Source organism: Diadema antillarum, unplaced genomic scaffold (assembly GCF_040938485.1).
Source record: "Diadema antillarum isolate AM-2024a unplaced genomic scaffold, OU_Dant_1.0 seq00000384_RagTag, whole genome shotgun sequence".
In the NCBI taxonomy this organism is placed as follows: Eukaryota; Metazoa; Echinodermata; class Echinoidea; order Diadematoida; family Diadematidae; genus Diadema; species Diadema antillarum.
Window position 1 is genome coordinate 180,851 of NW_027271382.1, and position 13,573 is coordinate 194,423.

The window sequence follows — 13,573 nt, forward strand, 5'->3', positions numbered from 1 at the left end:
TTACAATAAAAAAAAAACATATCATCTTCTCTTTTTTTTTCCAATGACCCTTTCATTGTCCTGCTCGTTACTCTATAAATGATGGATAATGCGTAGCATCCCTTACCACCCTCCCATTGCTCAAAAGGATGGCATAGTAATGGTTCAGAGGAGGATTCAGCTTTTAACTTTTTTGGAGACACTTACTTTATGTGATATAAATCGGTAATGGCTGTGAGATATCCAAAACACAAAGTAAAACAACGCTTTACTAATAAAAGGAGTGTCCCACCTTTTATTAGCATCGCTCTGCTTTGGATATCTCAGCCATTTCAAAACCGATTGTTATCAAATAAAGTCTGAATTCCTCTTGAAATTACATGCTCTTTTATATTTCATAAGATGTTTCTCATTACCTCACCAACAAATGTTAGAAACCTGAAGTTAGCTCCCAACCAAAACCATACAATCCCTTTAAAGGTCCAGTTGACCTTTAGGAGCAGTGATTTAAAAAATGTTCAAGATATCACATTTGATGCATGTGTGTATAGGTCTGTTGTATCACAAAACATCTTACCATACAAAACTTTTGCAATAAAGCCTAAAATATGAGGAGATATCAGTATTTTTTCATTAAACCGTAACTGTAGACGGTTTATTCTGGAAACATTATTTTTTATTCAACTATTTTTCACATTTTGTATTTCTAACGATACTTAACATCGATTTTTACCGATTCAATTTTTACAGTGGTTGTTTCTATCACAAACTCAATTTTAGAAGTAATTTAAAGCACCAATGCTGGGTTTTTGTTTCATGTGCAAACGGTAAATGATGCCTTTAAGGAAGCTAACACTGACATACAACCCACCTTCGAGTTTGGTCAGGGGGGAAGTCGGCCCGATCTCGTCTCCATGCGCGTGCGGGTTACACGCGTCCGTTATCACCTGGTGCAAGATGGCTGGGCAGAGTTCTTGAAACTGGGACTCCGAGATGCCCAGCGCATGGTTGACGCCAAAGATGTCCATCAGCTGCTCTGCTGAGTAACACTGGGATTGCATCCATCAGACGAAAGAAGATGGGGGAAAAATCCATCGTACTCAATACGTACTCTGAGAGCTTACTCATGTTTGAAGAGACGGGTTTTTCTTTTTCGCTGTGCCTTAAAAGGATGGTACAGTTTCGGTTGAGATGGGACCTGAGGTTTCCATTTTTTTATGATGATTTTTTTTTTGTTAGATAATGAGAAACTCTTATGAAATACGAAAGAGCATGTAATTCTGAGAGGAATTCAAAGTTTATATGATGAAAATTGGTTTTGAAATGGCTGAGATATCCAAAACAGAGCAATCCTAATAAAATCCGTGGGACCAACCTTTTATTAGGATCGCTTTGTTCTACTTTGTTTTTGATATGTCATCCAATTCAAACCGATTTTCATCAAATAAAGTTTTAATTCATCTTAGAATTGTATGCCTTTCAACATTTCATGAAGTGGTTTCTAAGTATCTTGCAAAAAGTTAAAAGCTGACGTCTCACCTCAATCAATACTATACCATCCCTTTAACACTAATAGAACGTTAGAGCATGTACATATAAGAATGAATCCGTAAAATTTACTGTTTACATGTTTGCCAGACCGTAGATTTCGGTGTTTCTTGTGAGAAATATCATCATGATCGTAATATACGATTCACTTGTTATAGTCAAGGGGAGTGTGATGCGCATTTACTGGGAAAAGGTGTATTGTATTCGTATTTTCGTATTTACAAAGTGATACAACTGTCAAAGAAAAGAGTAATTCATTGCCTTTTATTCTCCTTGCCTATCTGTCATCTAAAATTCTTTTGACTAAGGAGACGAGAAGAACTTCCTGCCATGCGGCCTGCGTCATAATGTTATCACTTCTCAGAGCAAAGTTAGAATAATCTGCTTCAGTTCATTAATTAAGCATGGCCTAAAATTGCAGTCTAAACAATGATTGCCTCATCTGTTTAACATTCAGTCATCTGAAAGAGGAACTGAGAAATATCGCAGCAAGCCACATGTGAGGGGAGGCCGAGTTTAGAACAATTTTGAGCTAAGCTTTGAGTTTCTTTGAGTTGATCTGAGCATGTTACTAAATCTATCTACAAACATGGTTGCTTTCTTTAAGAGAGCAACCGCTGCACCAACAGCTCTTTATGTGCCACCAAAGTACCAGAAAATGACGAAATAGTGGCGGTGCCCAACAACGCTACACCCCTGCTGACAACAGTTTCGAATCGGGAACTTCAAGTTCGTGTGTAATTCTTTGAATCCTAGCTACTCATAAGGCTTGCCCAGGGGAGAGAGAAATGTGATGAAAACATGAAACCCATGTACTTCAGAAATCCTCGTTGACAATATCGCCTGCATTCGTCTTCATGACGAGGCAGAACCACCTGCCTTAACCCTGGATTATGTGGGGTGAAACCACCATCACTTTCCGCCTCTCGTTCCCTACTTTCTTCAAAATTATCATTTCTACCCCCCCCCCCCCTCTTAATACAACTCAGAGTGTGGTCACTGATTAACTGCTACTACAATGAATTTCACTACCGAATTGTCTCGATTAAATACCTCTCTCATCAACACACTGACTCATGTTCTCCCAACATGAGACATCTCCCAGGTGCTGACAGCTAATAGGTCGTTATTGTTGTTTTGGGTTAAATTGCTAACGTTTGTAAAGATCATGTGGTGCATCAAAAGCCCTCATTGGGCAAAACAGGTGTCAAAGACGAGGGGGTTTGTTGTTGATATCATTATAGTCTGTTGGAACCGTCATGTGTGTTTCGTGGGTGACAGTACTGTCCCTTCGGAGAGGTTACCCTTCGCCATGCCCCAAGTGACTGTTACAAAGCAATGGTTACAGATTACAAAAAAAAATCGAGATGATGCCGAAGATATTTTGAGAGCACTGTGATTTAGTGGATAGGACTCAAGCAGACTTCCATGCAGGATGCCATTAGATTTGAAGCTTGCCCGGCGAGTACATTCAAAGTGTTTGGAATAGTATGTCTGTCCAGACCATGACGGTGTATAGACGATACAATGGGTCCAAAGTTATGCTGGGGAGGCGGGGAGGTGCCACCTAAATGGATGAGGTAATCACAGGTATTATGGTCCTCTGCTTTCAAAGAGATTAATGTGTTTAAACCGAAGAGGCTACCAGGACAGGCTTGTCAGACAATATCTATAGCAGAGTTGGAACAGTCTCTATACAGTTTATTCCGTCATTACTGGTACCTGAAATTCTGATGTCTAAAATCTAATGTCTGTAGTTTTGACGCGGAAATGTTGAGAGAATTATAGACTAAATGCTATTGGTCTTATCATGGACTTTGTTTCGTAAAAACATCTCTGTTTTCACAAACATTCAACTCACCTATCGCACTCGCACAGCAGTCACTCACATCTTCTTTTTCCCTCTAAAGCATACTATTGTAATGTAGAACAACGACAAAAAAAAAACTGTACTTTTTGTGAGAGGCAAACCTGAGTTATATTTCCCAATGAGGCCATCAGCCCAGTCAAGCTATGCTTATGCTGAAGGTCTCCTGCTTTCTTATTGAATCAAATGTACTGCCTTATTTGCATTATATGTAACTATAAATGTGTTACAAAGATTTTTGTTATGCATGTGGTATAAACTGCACGTTTGTGTTGTTCCTTTGTCATTTGGTTATATTTTGTTTAAATTTGTCACATTAATGTACTTTATTTTTGAATTGATTTGACTTGATTTGATTTGATTTGACAGGCAAATTGACGGGACAAAAGTTTGATACATGGACGATCAATAGGCTGATAGGAAGTAGAGAGGGTAGGAATTAACGCTTAGATATTGCTCCGTCTGTACAACTTTTCCCCAACGGCCATCTTTTACGGGAAAGTAACTAAAAGAAGAGCCTATGGACAAGAAATAAAAGTTGTTGTGTTAATCATTTGGCACTGCTTTCTACTGTACTGGAAGATCAGTATGCATATCTTTTTGCTGTGTTTCTGCAGTAGCTTACTTTGGTTTGCACGAATAATGGCCTTGATTTTTACCTAGACCTTATGCGTAAAAAAAGGCAGATGTGTTGAAAACTAGATGGAATAACAACCTTGATCTTAATAATTGTAGAGTCACTAGAAAATAGGTGGTATATTTATTGAAATTTTATCCAAACAAAAGAACAAATTGAAACTTATCAAGTGGAAGTGTTGTTCAAATAACACTATAATACTAGGATGGGGAATTTCAGGTGTTCTTCACGCAGATGGTGATAAGACCTAACACTTACATGGAGGAATATGTATTTCTATTGATGAAGGGTTGCTATCCTTACATTATTTCAGTTGATGATAATGCGAATGGACCACTCCATTACTAGGCCCTACCTGTTGGAGTGATTCGTTCTCGTGGCCATGATGAGCCTCAACAGCCGGTGCCCGTTTTCGGCGATGGGCGTGGCCGCTGTGATCGTGTCCGTGGTGGTCGTGACCGTGGTGGTCGTGGCCGTGGTGGTCGTGACCATGCTGGTCTTTGCCCGCATCGTGCCCGGGTGAAGAAGGAGTGGCTACGTGTTCCTTCCCTGTCTCGTGATCGTGGTCATGCGTTCCGTGGTCGTGGACGATGACCGTGGTGTCACTGGTCTGTTCCGTCTGGACCGTACCGAGGTTAATGCTTCCCAGCAAGCGCTGGAAGCCTGCACAATCCAAATACCAATATTTACGGAAAAAAATGTTTAAAAAAGGCCATACATGAATACGCTCTGAAGCGTCAATAGAAATGGCGCAATTGATCATTGAATATGGCCCTTGTCGGGTTGGCAGTGTATTTAGAACAAAGTTACACAGAAGTGCAACTCTTGATCACTTCGCTCTTAAGGGAATTATGACGAAGAAATACAACCGGAAAAAAGAAACAATTACATACAGTACTTTAAAGTGGCCTACATAAATATTGGTCGATGAATGGTCACACTGTATTATGTAATGCGACCCATGACTAATGCGGCGTGATTAGAAATCGTAAAGTGCGAGCAATATGTGTTTCATGTCAGGTAGTATAATACCACGATATGACTGGCTGCGGCCGAGGCTAGAATGAAATGATGTATAGACCAAATATTGCCTGATCTATTGTTGCAATATTACACGAGAGTCCCTTGCGATTTATATTTTCCATCGAAAGATAATGATGTAATGCCATCTCTTGGGGAAAATGTAACTACTATACGGGAATGTCAAGTGTTAGATTTCAGCTCTTTACATATATATATATATATATATATATATATATATATATATATATATGTATACATGTATATATACACAAACACGCAGACATATATATATATATATTACGACAAACTGAACACAAATATAGATACACTATAGATAGATGGATAGATAGAGGATAGATAGATAAATGAATAAATGAAGAGTTTGTTCGCAAAAACCGATAACTTCATTTTTGAAGATTTTGAAGTACGGTCTCTGTCATAAAGTACAAAATAATACCTTTCAAATGATATATTGGTCACTACATATAAAGGTACATTTTTGAAGTTATGGTCAAAAGAAGCAAAAATTGTCTTATTATTCTCTTTATTTTTCTTGACCTTTAATCGCAAATATCTCCATTTGGCAAATATGGACTTATCGGTTTTTGCGAACAAACTCTTCAAATAAATAGATTGATGTGGATTCATAGATACTTCATTGATAGGGAGAGAAGGAGAGAAAGATGAGTATAATTATATGCGAACACATATTGAGGTGTTGGAGACATACAAAGACGCAGGTAGCAACTCTTTCACATTCTGTTGCGATGCAATTCATATATTGCAACAATTTCAAAATAAATTTACCGAACTTCTGTGCTGGCAGACACCTCTCCCGCCCCCTCCCCGTCCCCCCCCCCCCCCCCCTCCCCCTCATTGGGGACGGGAAAAAAAGAAGATGAAGAAGAAAGAAACAGAATACATAATATTAGGGTGTTGACTGCATTGACCGTATTCAAAGAACGATAAGTATCTACTCTACGACTGACTTTGATTAATGAATTGCACTTTTTAAAAAACGCAAACTATACGTGCTAGGTGGGTGGATTTGCAATGAATTTCATGCGTCATTGAGAGCTCCATCAAGAACAAGCTAATTTAATAGGCATTAAACTGATTGAGCCATCGATCAACGAGGGGAAAGTCGGGCGTCTTGATTTTTGCCTTCCAATCGCGGTCCCTCTCCAATAACATTGAGAAAATGCAGCAGGGAATACTATAGAACATGCTTTGGAATGGCGGGAAGTATACAAGGCAAAGTTTGTGTGTTCCTGCGACTGCGACTGCAGCACTTTCTGTCACATTCTGATCGATCTTGATCTGAAGCAAAAACAAGAAATGTGATTTTCTGCGCCGACAAGATTTGATAGACACCACCTTTTGTTAATAGCGACTTTTTTTGCGGCAAGACAAAACAGAAATAAAAAAAATTGTCATCTAAAGAGTTATCTAGTAGTTGTGTACATGCACATCAGCTCCTGCAGCGAATGAAACGTTTATAATGAACACAAATTTGCTTCGGTATTGAAACATATCACCTCACGAAGGGAGATTAAAAACAAAATGTGACTGAGAAGCAACAAGAGGGCGTCGCGCATGTCAGTATGTATGAGCGTGTGTGTCTTTACTGTTCCGAAATGATATTCTATATGATGGACTCACTGTAACACACTCCAAAAGAGTATAATGCACAACTTTTTCATGAGCTGTATACATTGTGCATTGTGCTATTGTGTTAGACACACAAAGATGACAAAGGGAGCAAAAATTCATTCGTTGACATGATATTGCTCGAGAATGTGCGAAATGATTTTGATGGTATATCAGTGGAAAGCACTGTCATAAAATAATTGTCTCCCAACGTTTGGAGTCTTGGTAGTGTTTTGGGGTGTTTTTTTTGACACACATCTAAACATGGAAGCACACACCACAGGCGTGCAAATCATTATACCACTTGATATTATAACCTTAGACGTATCAGGAAATATTTTGATGAGAATACTAGTAGCATGAAAATTATTGAATGTACCACAGGTAACGTCGACTATTGTAGTGGTTATTGTAATATGGGGGTCCCTGCTTCTCAAGCTGGGCGACTGCAGCGAATTCAAAACGCCTGTTCTTGACTGATTTACAACAAACCTAGGTTCTCGAGGATCAATCCTTTTCTAAGACAGCTGCACTGGCTTTTAATTCGCCAACGAATATCCTTTAAGATTATCCTTATTATATACAAGTCACTCATTGGCCAAACTCCAGCTACATTACTGAAGTACTGTAGTGCGTAGATATCATAAACACACTCATAATCTGCGCAGCTCTACAAACACTGTAATAATAAACGGAAAAAACCCACAACATTAGGAGACCCAGAACTTGCTTGCGCAGCTCTTAGTTGTAAAATGATTTTTAGAAGTCAGGAAATCCCGAAATGTAATAGTTTTTAAATTAGGACTCAAGACATGTATTCATTTAACTGTGCATTGTTGTCAAGCATACTCTAACAGAAGCTTTTGCAACACGGAAAATTTTATTTACATAGGTTTTGCGCTTTGCAAATTTATCTTAATATCATCACCATTGTTATTATTATCATGACATCACTGCCATCAACACTTCAATATTGGAAACACTCAGCAATTACCTGCTTCGCTGATGATGTGATCACTTCCAAACTCGCTGAAGATGTACTGTGCAAAGTAAGAAGGTGGGACCAGCACACCCTCGCCAATGCAATGGCCATGAAGGACGGAACTGATAAAATGCGCCCCCAGCGTTTCGAGTTCGGACTGAGAGATGTCGTCTGCGTTACGTACATCGGCTGCTGCGATTAACGTATGAGCATCAAAACACTGCATGAGAGTGGAGACGAAGCATCCAACATTAACTTTTTTCAAACTTTGAACATCAAAGATTAGAAGGGCGAGCACTTAATTGTATATGTTAAGAAAAGAATAGACGAATAAAACACATTATAGACATACAAAAACATTCACAACAACAATACACCAATACACTGTCATTTAGAATGCAGCGATAATATCTTTCACAGTATATAAAGTGATATGAGTACAAGCAGCATTAGAAAAGAAAGCATCAGAGTGATAGCTGTAATAGTATAGCAGTATAGCAATAGCAATAGTAGGAGTAGTAGTAGTAGTAGTAGTAGTAGTAGTAGTAGGTATAACCCTCGTAGTAGTAGTAACGACGACAGTGCTTGAAGAATAGTCACAGACTTTCGTTGAAGTGGAGCCATGTCGTGTAACTACAGAGATATATCTCTGCTGTATATAATTAAATTCATTTGGCGGAATCAGGATTAAAAGGATTTTCGTTATTACAATTAATAATCAATGATTATTTGAACAAATAATGATAATGAATTTCTTTGTCTTCTGTGTCAACGTCAAAAGTCGCCGACACAACAGGGACTCTAATGCAGAACAAATATAACAGACTAAATTTTGATGTTACATGATCCGCAGCTGAGGGAAAGAAACCTAAGTAAATAGAGGATTAATTTGCTGAGGCACTTCAACTGACTTTAAAAATGAATAGATAAGAGTTTGAAATTGTGAACAGAACGGGGCATGGGTTCGAATCCTGTTCGGTGAGTTCATCTTTGGACGAAACGTGTTGACTACAATCGTGACAATGTAGCTCTTGACCCAGGTGGGGCCTACCTGGCAAGGCTGGGGTAACCATAACGACAGAGCCCTCTCTCTGGAAGAGCAGCGAAAACCCAGACGAGGGTACCCTTGGTATGTTATGACATGTCATGATGTTCTCATGGTGTTATTGTTATCATTGTTATATTTGTCATTGTTATCATTATCATTCTTATCAGAAGTACTCGTAGTTTTATCAAACATGTACACCGCATTCAGTTTCTGTCAAGATTAGGGGGTCTACCTACTCTTTTAACGCCCTGGTGGGGGCAAGAAACTGCGTTTTACCCCCAAGTTCTATATTAAACTGTAAGTGTGTGGTAGATGATGTCTTGGATTGGACCAAAATCTAGAACGGTCTAGTCCTCAACCACTGCAGAAGACATTATTTTCAAATGATTCCATCTTTCAATATAAAGCAACAAATTTCAATTTTGCCTTCAGGTATGATAATATTCTACGAGGCCGCTGGCTTCGAGACCTATAGAGTAGTTTCAGAATTTGTGGGTGCCTGACATTGTTGAAGTGAACTAAGACCTATACACTGATAATGATACTAAACTTACGTATGGAATGCGGTGAGTCAAAATTTGAAAATCTCAGGGTATCTCTTGCGTGTAAAGATGTCTTTTTTTCCAACTACGAGTCTAGAAGGTCTGATACGTGTGCGGAAATGTTGCCAGGATCGCTGTGCAGACAGGCGCGAACATCTTAAATTAACTCGGTGCAAACAGAAAACGTGACGCGGGCAAGAAAGTTAACCCTGTATATGCTGTGCTTTGGAGGATTGCCAAGGCGCAGGTGTACATCAGGTCTGGCAGGTTCTACCTCAGCTAGGATGCTCCCGGGAGAGAGCCAAGCTCTGTCTCGTAGTAAACTCGGCCAGCAGGGGATTTAAGCTGCTGAGGATGTACTGCTTCGTAAGTGAAGATGGCGCAAGTTGATAAGCAAACCTAACGTAAATTTGGTGAGAATAAGAAGTGGGAGCCGGTCCTTACTATTGATCCCATCTGTAGTATGTGTTAAAACCACGTTCTGCGTTGCGAAACATTCTGTAAAAACGATCTATTTTGTTTTAACTACTTACACTTTTCCAGTTACTGTGATGTTTATTTTGTCATATATGTTATGTTATATTATATTATTTTATATATTATATTATTTTATATATTATATTATATCATATTATATTATATCATATCATATTGTAACCAGACGACTGGTGACAAGAATATTATATTCTTTAAGTTTCTCTTTTCCCGTTCCCGCGCTGTGGATCACGGGTTCACGGGGTTCTGGAACCTTCCTTGGCAGACTTGTCACGTGGTCAAGCGAGGTCCTGACCCCCTCTTTGCCACCCTTTATTTTATGCTAATTATAGCGTTAACCAATTCTTTCAAATATGCAAATAACTTTCCCCCAAACCGGAAGTCAGGAACACCACTCGGCGACTTATCGCAGTTCGTCCGACGTCGGTATCCTCTTAACCTTTCTTCGCTCCACGCCTCCTATTTTACAGGTAAAATCACACTTTTCGTATTATTTATTCATTAATCGATGATGAAAGTTACTTTTGTAAAACTTCATTGGTTGTTTTGAACCGAGTCTTCCATGGATGTGTTTAGTAGTAAACAAAATATTTAAGTGGAAAGTTAGCTCCGTAAAGTCGACGACTGCCCTCATTAATTTCGTCTGTTCGCTATATGTCTTGTATCAGCTCGCCGCAGAGCACCAGCTCCGCGAGAAAACATATTCGATAGGTACTCGAAGGGTTATACATGTTCCGCATTTTAAGTTTATGAGAGCATGCTTCATGACTGTGTTAGGCAACCGATATACAACTTGTGGGTGCAGAGTATTGTAGTATTTGTCGGGTCAAGCGCAGATGATGGATGTTTTATTGTCTTACACTGGATGAATGATCCTAAATCTATTGATCTAATTGTTTAAACTTGAATGAAAGTAATTCATTGTTCGCGAAGAGTACGAGTACGAGTATGTGCCCCGCTCCTGTGGGGCGAGTAACATTAGGAGCGGTCAGTAAGAGTAGTCTGCATGCCGAGACCGGCCGAGGTGACAGCCATGCTAAGTTAGGCTGTCAGTGTCAATACGGAATACGTATTTTGATCGGGAAAACGTGGACGAGTAGGGGATGAAATGTGAACATCAATGTGAAAGTTCATGTGCATTATAATGTTAATGATTGCCGATCGAACTAAGACGAAGCTTCGCAAGGTTCGTGATGTAGACTATCGAAACGTTTCGAAGTACCGATGTTCGGGGAAATGCTAGTCTCAGTAGAAGTTGCTGAAGGGGAAGAAGTCTTCAAAAAGTGCACCCTATGCCATAATATTCGATGTGTACGAGGTATTAACTGTAGAACTAGGTCCTCTGTGGAGTCAGTTCATAATAGTGTTATAAATGTATTACAAGTACGCCAGCGAACTGCTTTCTTAAAGTTTCATACGGTCAATCATGAGGGTAGAGTAAGGCGGTGGATAGACTATCCGCACGTTGGGTCTGACCGACGTGCATCATTCCAAAGGTATGTGAGTGATAGTGGAAGTAGTTGTCTACAGTTGGGACTGACCACCCCCCCCCCCTTTTGCTCATGTTGTAAATCTTGCCTAAAGAAAGATTAAATTTTGTGAAATTCTCTTTATATTTTCCTTATATTGTCGTACGCATGTGACATCATACACTGCAGTAGTCTTCTCATCCAGCGGTGACTGCACAAAAACTTCAAAAATTCATAACTTTTGAACGGATTGTCCGATTTTCCTCAAACTTTCAATGATGTGTTCTACTAATATTGCTACATTCTCTCAATTCTTACGTTAATGAAGGTGAACTTGTCCTTTAAGGTGACGGCTTGTTTGCAGTTGTATAGTTTTGTTGAATGGTTATATAGATGATTTAGGAGTAAACGTCTACAATCAGATATATGAGCATGATTTCCCCTTTTCTGCTCGTGTTACGATCGATGAATATCCGGTTATTATTGTCACTTTGCTGTACATATATGTTTATTTTCTGTTAGTCGTCGTGTATAGCTTTAGTCCATTAAATTGGCATGGATGTCAAGTGACACGGATGTCGGGTATTTATTTGGAAACTTGAGTAGTTATAGTACCCAGGTAAACCAATAATTTAAAGTAAATGCATTATTTCATAATGAAGAAATAAAATCATTTCATTGGATAACAGAGTAAATAAATAATTTGTTTTAGCATTGTTTGGGTTAATATGGCGACTCAGAGTAAGCAGTTTTTATATGATTACGGATAGTTTGTTTGATTAAACTTTGCGTTAGAAAATACAATCGTAAAGTTATTTATACAATGAGCTAATAAGGTGAATCATGTGTTTGTTTATTTTTGTACTAGGTGATTTTATGAAGTCATCAAGTTGCATAGTTTAGTATACAACGGTAATGGTTATTCGTAATAATAATATACGCATTAATAATGAATAAGGATAACGGGAAATGATAATAATTGGATTTAGAATAATTCAATTAATGTAATAAAGTAGATTGTAACAGTACACGAGCATTAGGGAAGTCCAATGCGCTAGTTAGGTAGTAAGGTAGTGAATTAAGATAGTTAATGAGTGGTACTGAACATCTTCGAGGTAAAGATGCATCACAAGTGACAGTCTTCCTTTGTGTTTTAACATTTGAGTCGGCATTGAGGAGAGTGTTTAATAATAATATGTTTGTTTTATTCTTGCCCTGCACTCTTTGTACATATACGGCGGCTGACTTGCTGTTTATTATTTTGTGTTCTTTGTTTACTTCCGGTTGGAAGTTGAAGTTAAGTAAATAAATGGCAGTTCGTCCGACGTCGGTATCCTCTTAACCTTTCTTCGCTCCACGCCTCCTATTTTACAGACTCAACTCCCTTCAAACATTCTTCATCTAGCCCCACCCTACTCCAAGGGAGGGTTACAATATTATATTATATTATATTATATTATATTATATTATATTATATTATATTGTATTATATTATATTATATTATATTATATTATATTATATTATATTATATCATATTATATTATATTATATCATATTATATATCATAATATATATAACATTATATTTTATTATATAATGTTGTATTATCATTACCTTGTACGAGGTAGAATACTAGGAGTGAAGGACTCTTCTACACATTACTTAATTGTTCACTGAGGAAACTGCAGAACTCACGTCAAATCAATTTAACCGTTATCAAATTGTGATAGAGTTTTACAATTTCAGTAAGATGTTAAGGTTGTTAATATTTTTTTTTTCTAATCGACAATCAACGGCTCCATGGCATTTTGGGATTTTGGCATGACGTTGATAAGTGTTGATTTAAACATTAAAATGACCTTGAAGGCATATCACATCATTTTCAATTGTAGCAGATTCATTTACTATTCCCCTACACTTACGCGAAAACCCTGCCCTTAGATTATGACTAAGACAACGTGAACAAGAAGAAATAGCTTGTCATATGAACAACCCCTTGTTTGAATGATTGACTTATGAGTCATGGAACAGGGTGATCTTCGTTATTCCTAAAGTTCGTTAATCCGAAAATGAAATCAGGTTTGTTATTCCAAATCACACAACTTCCGTACGCCTACATGTTTGCTAATCCGATCATTTGTGGCTTTTTTTTTTACTGTTCGTTGATTCCGAAGGATCGTAATTCTGAAAATTAAATAAAGTTGGCTATTCCGAGGTTCGATGATACAAAACTGGGGAAAAAAAAGAATGCTAACGAACCCTCAGAATTACGAAACTAAAAATCATAAAGTGAAAAATAAATCAGTAAGAATGAGTACTAAAGAACAGTGTA

At 38.2% G+C, this 13,573-nt stretch overlaps 1 protein-coding gene across 1 annotated transcript in view; it reads right to left on the bottom strand.

The window, feature by feature from the left end:
* Positions 1-13,573, bottom strand: part of LOC139731767 (zinc transporter ZIP12-like) — a 53,820-nt gene that overhangs the window by 18,292 nt on the left and 21,955 nt on the right. The window contains exons 3-5 of the mRNA XM_071642647.1: positions 7,699-7,906; positions 4,387-4,694; positions 851-1,028 (exon numbers count right to left, since the gene is read on the bottom strand). Coding sequence (XP_071498748.1) covers positions 851-1,028; positions 4,387-4,694; positions 7,699-7,906 — 694 coding nt within the window. The remainder of the gene's footprint in view (positions 1-850; positions 1,029-4,386; positions 4,695-7,698; positions 7,907-13,573) is intronic.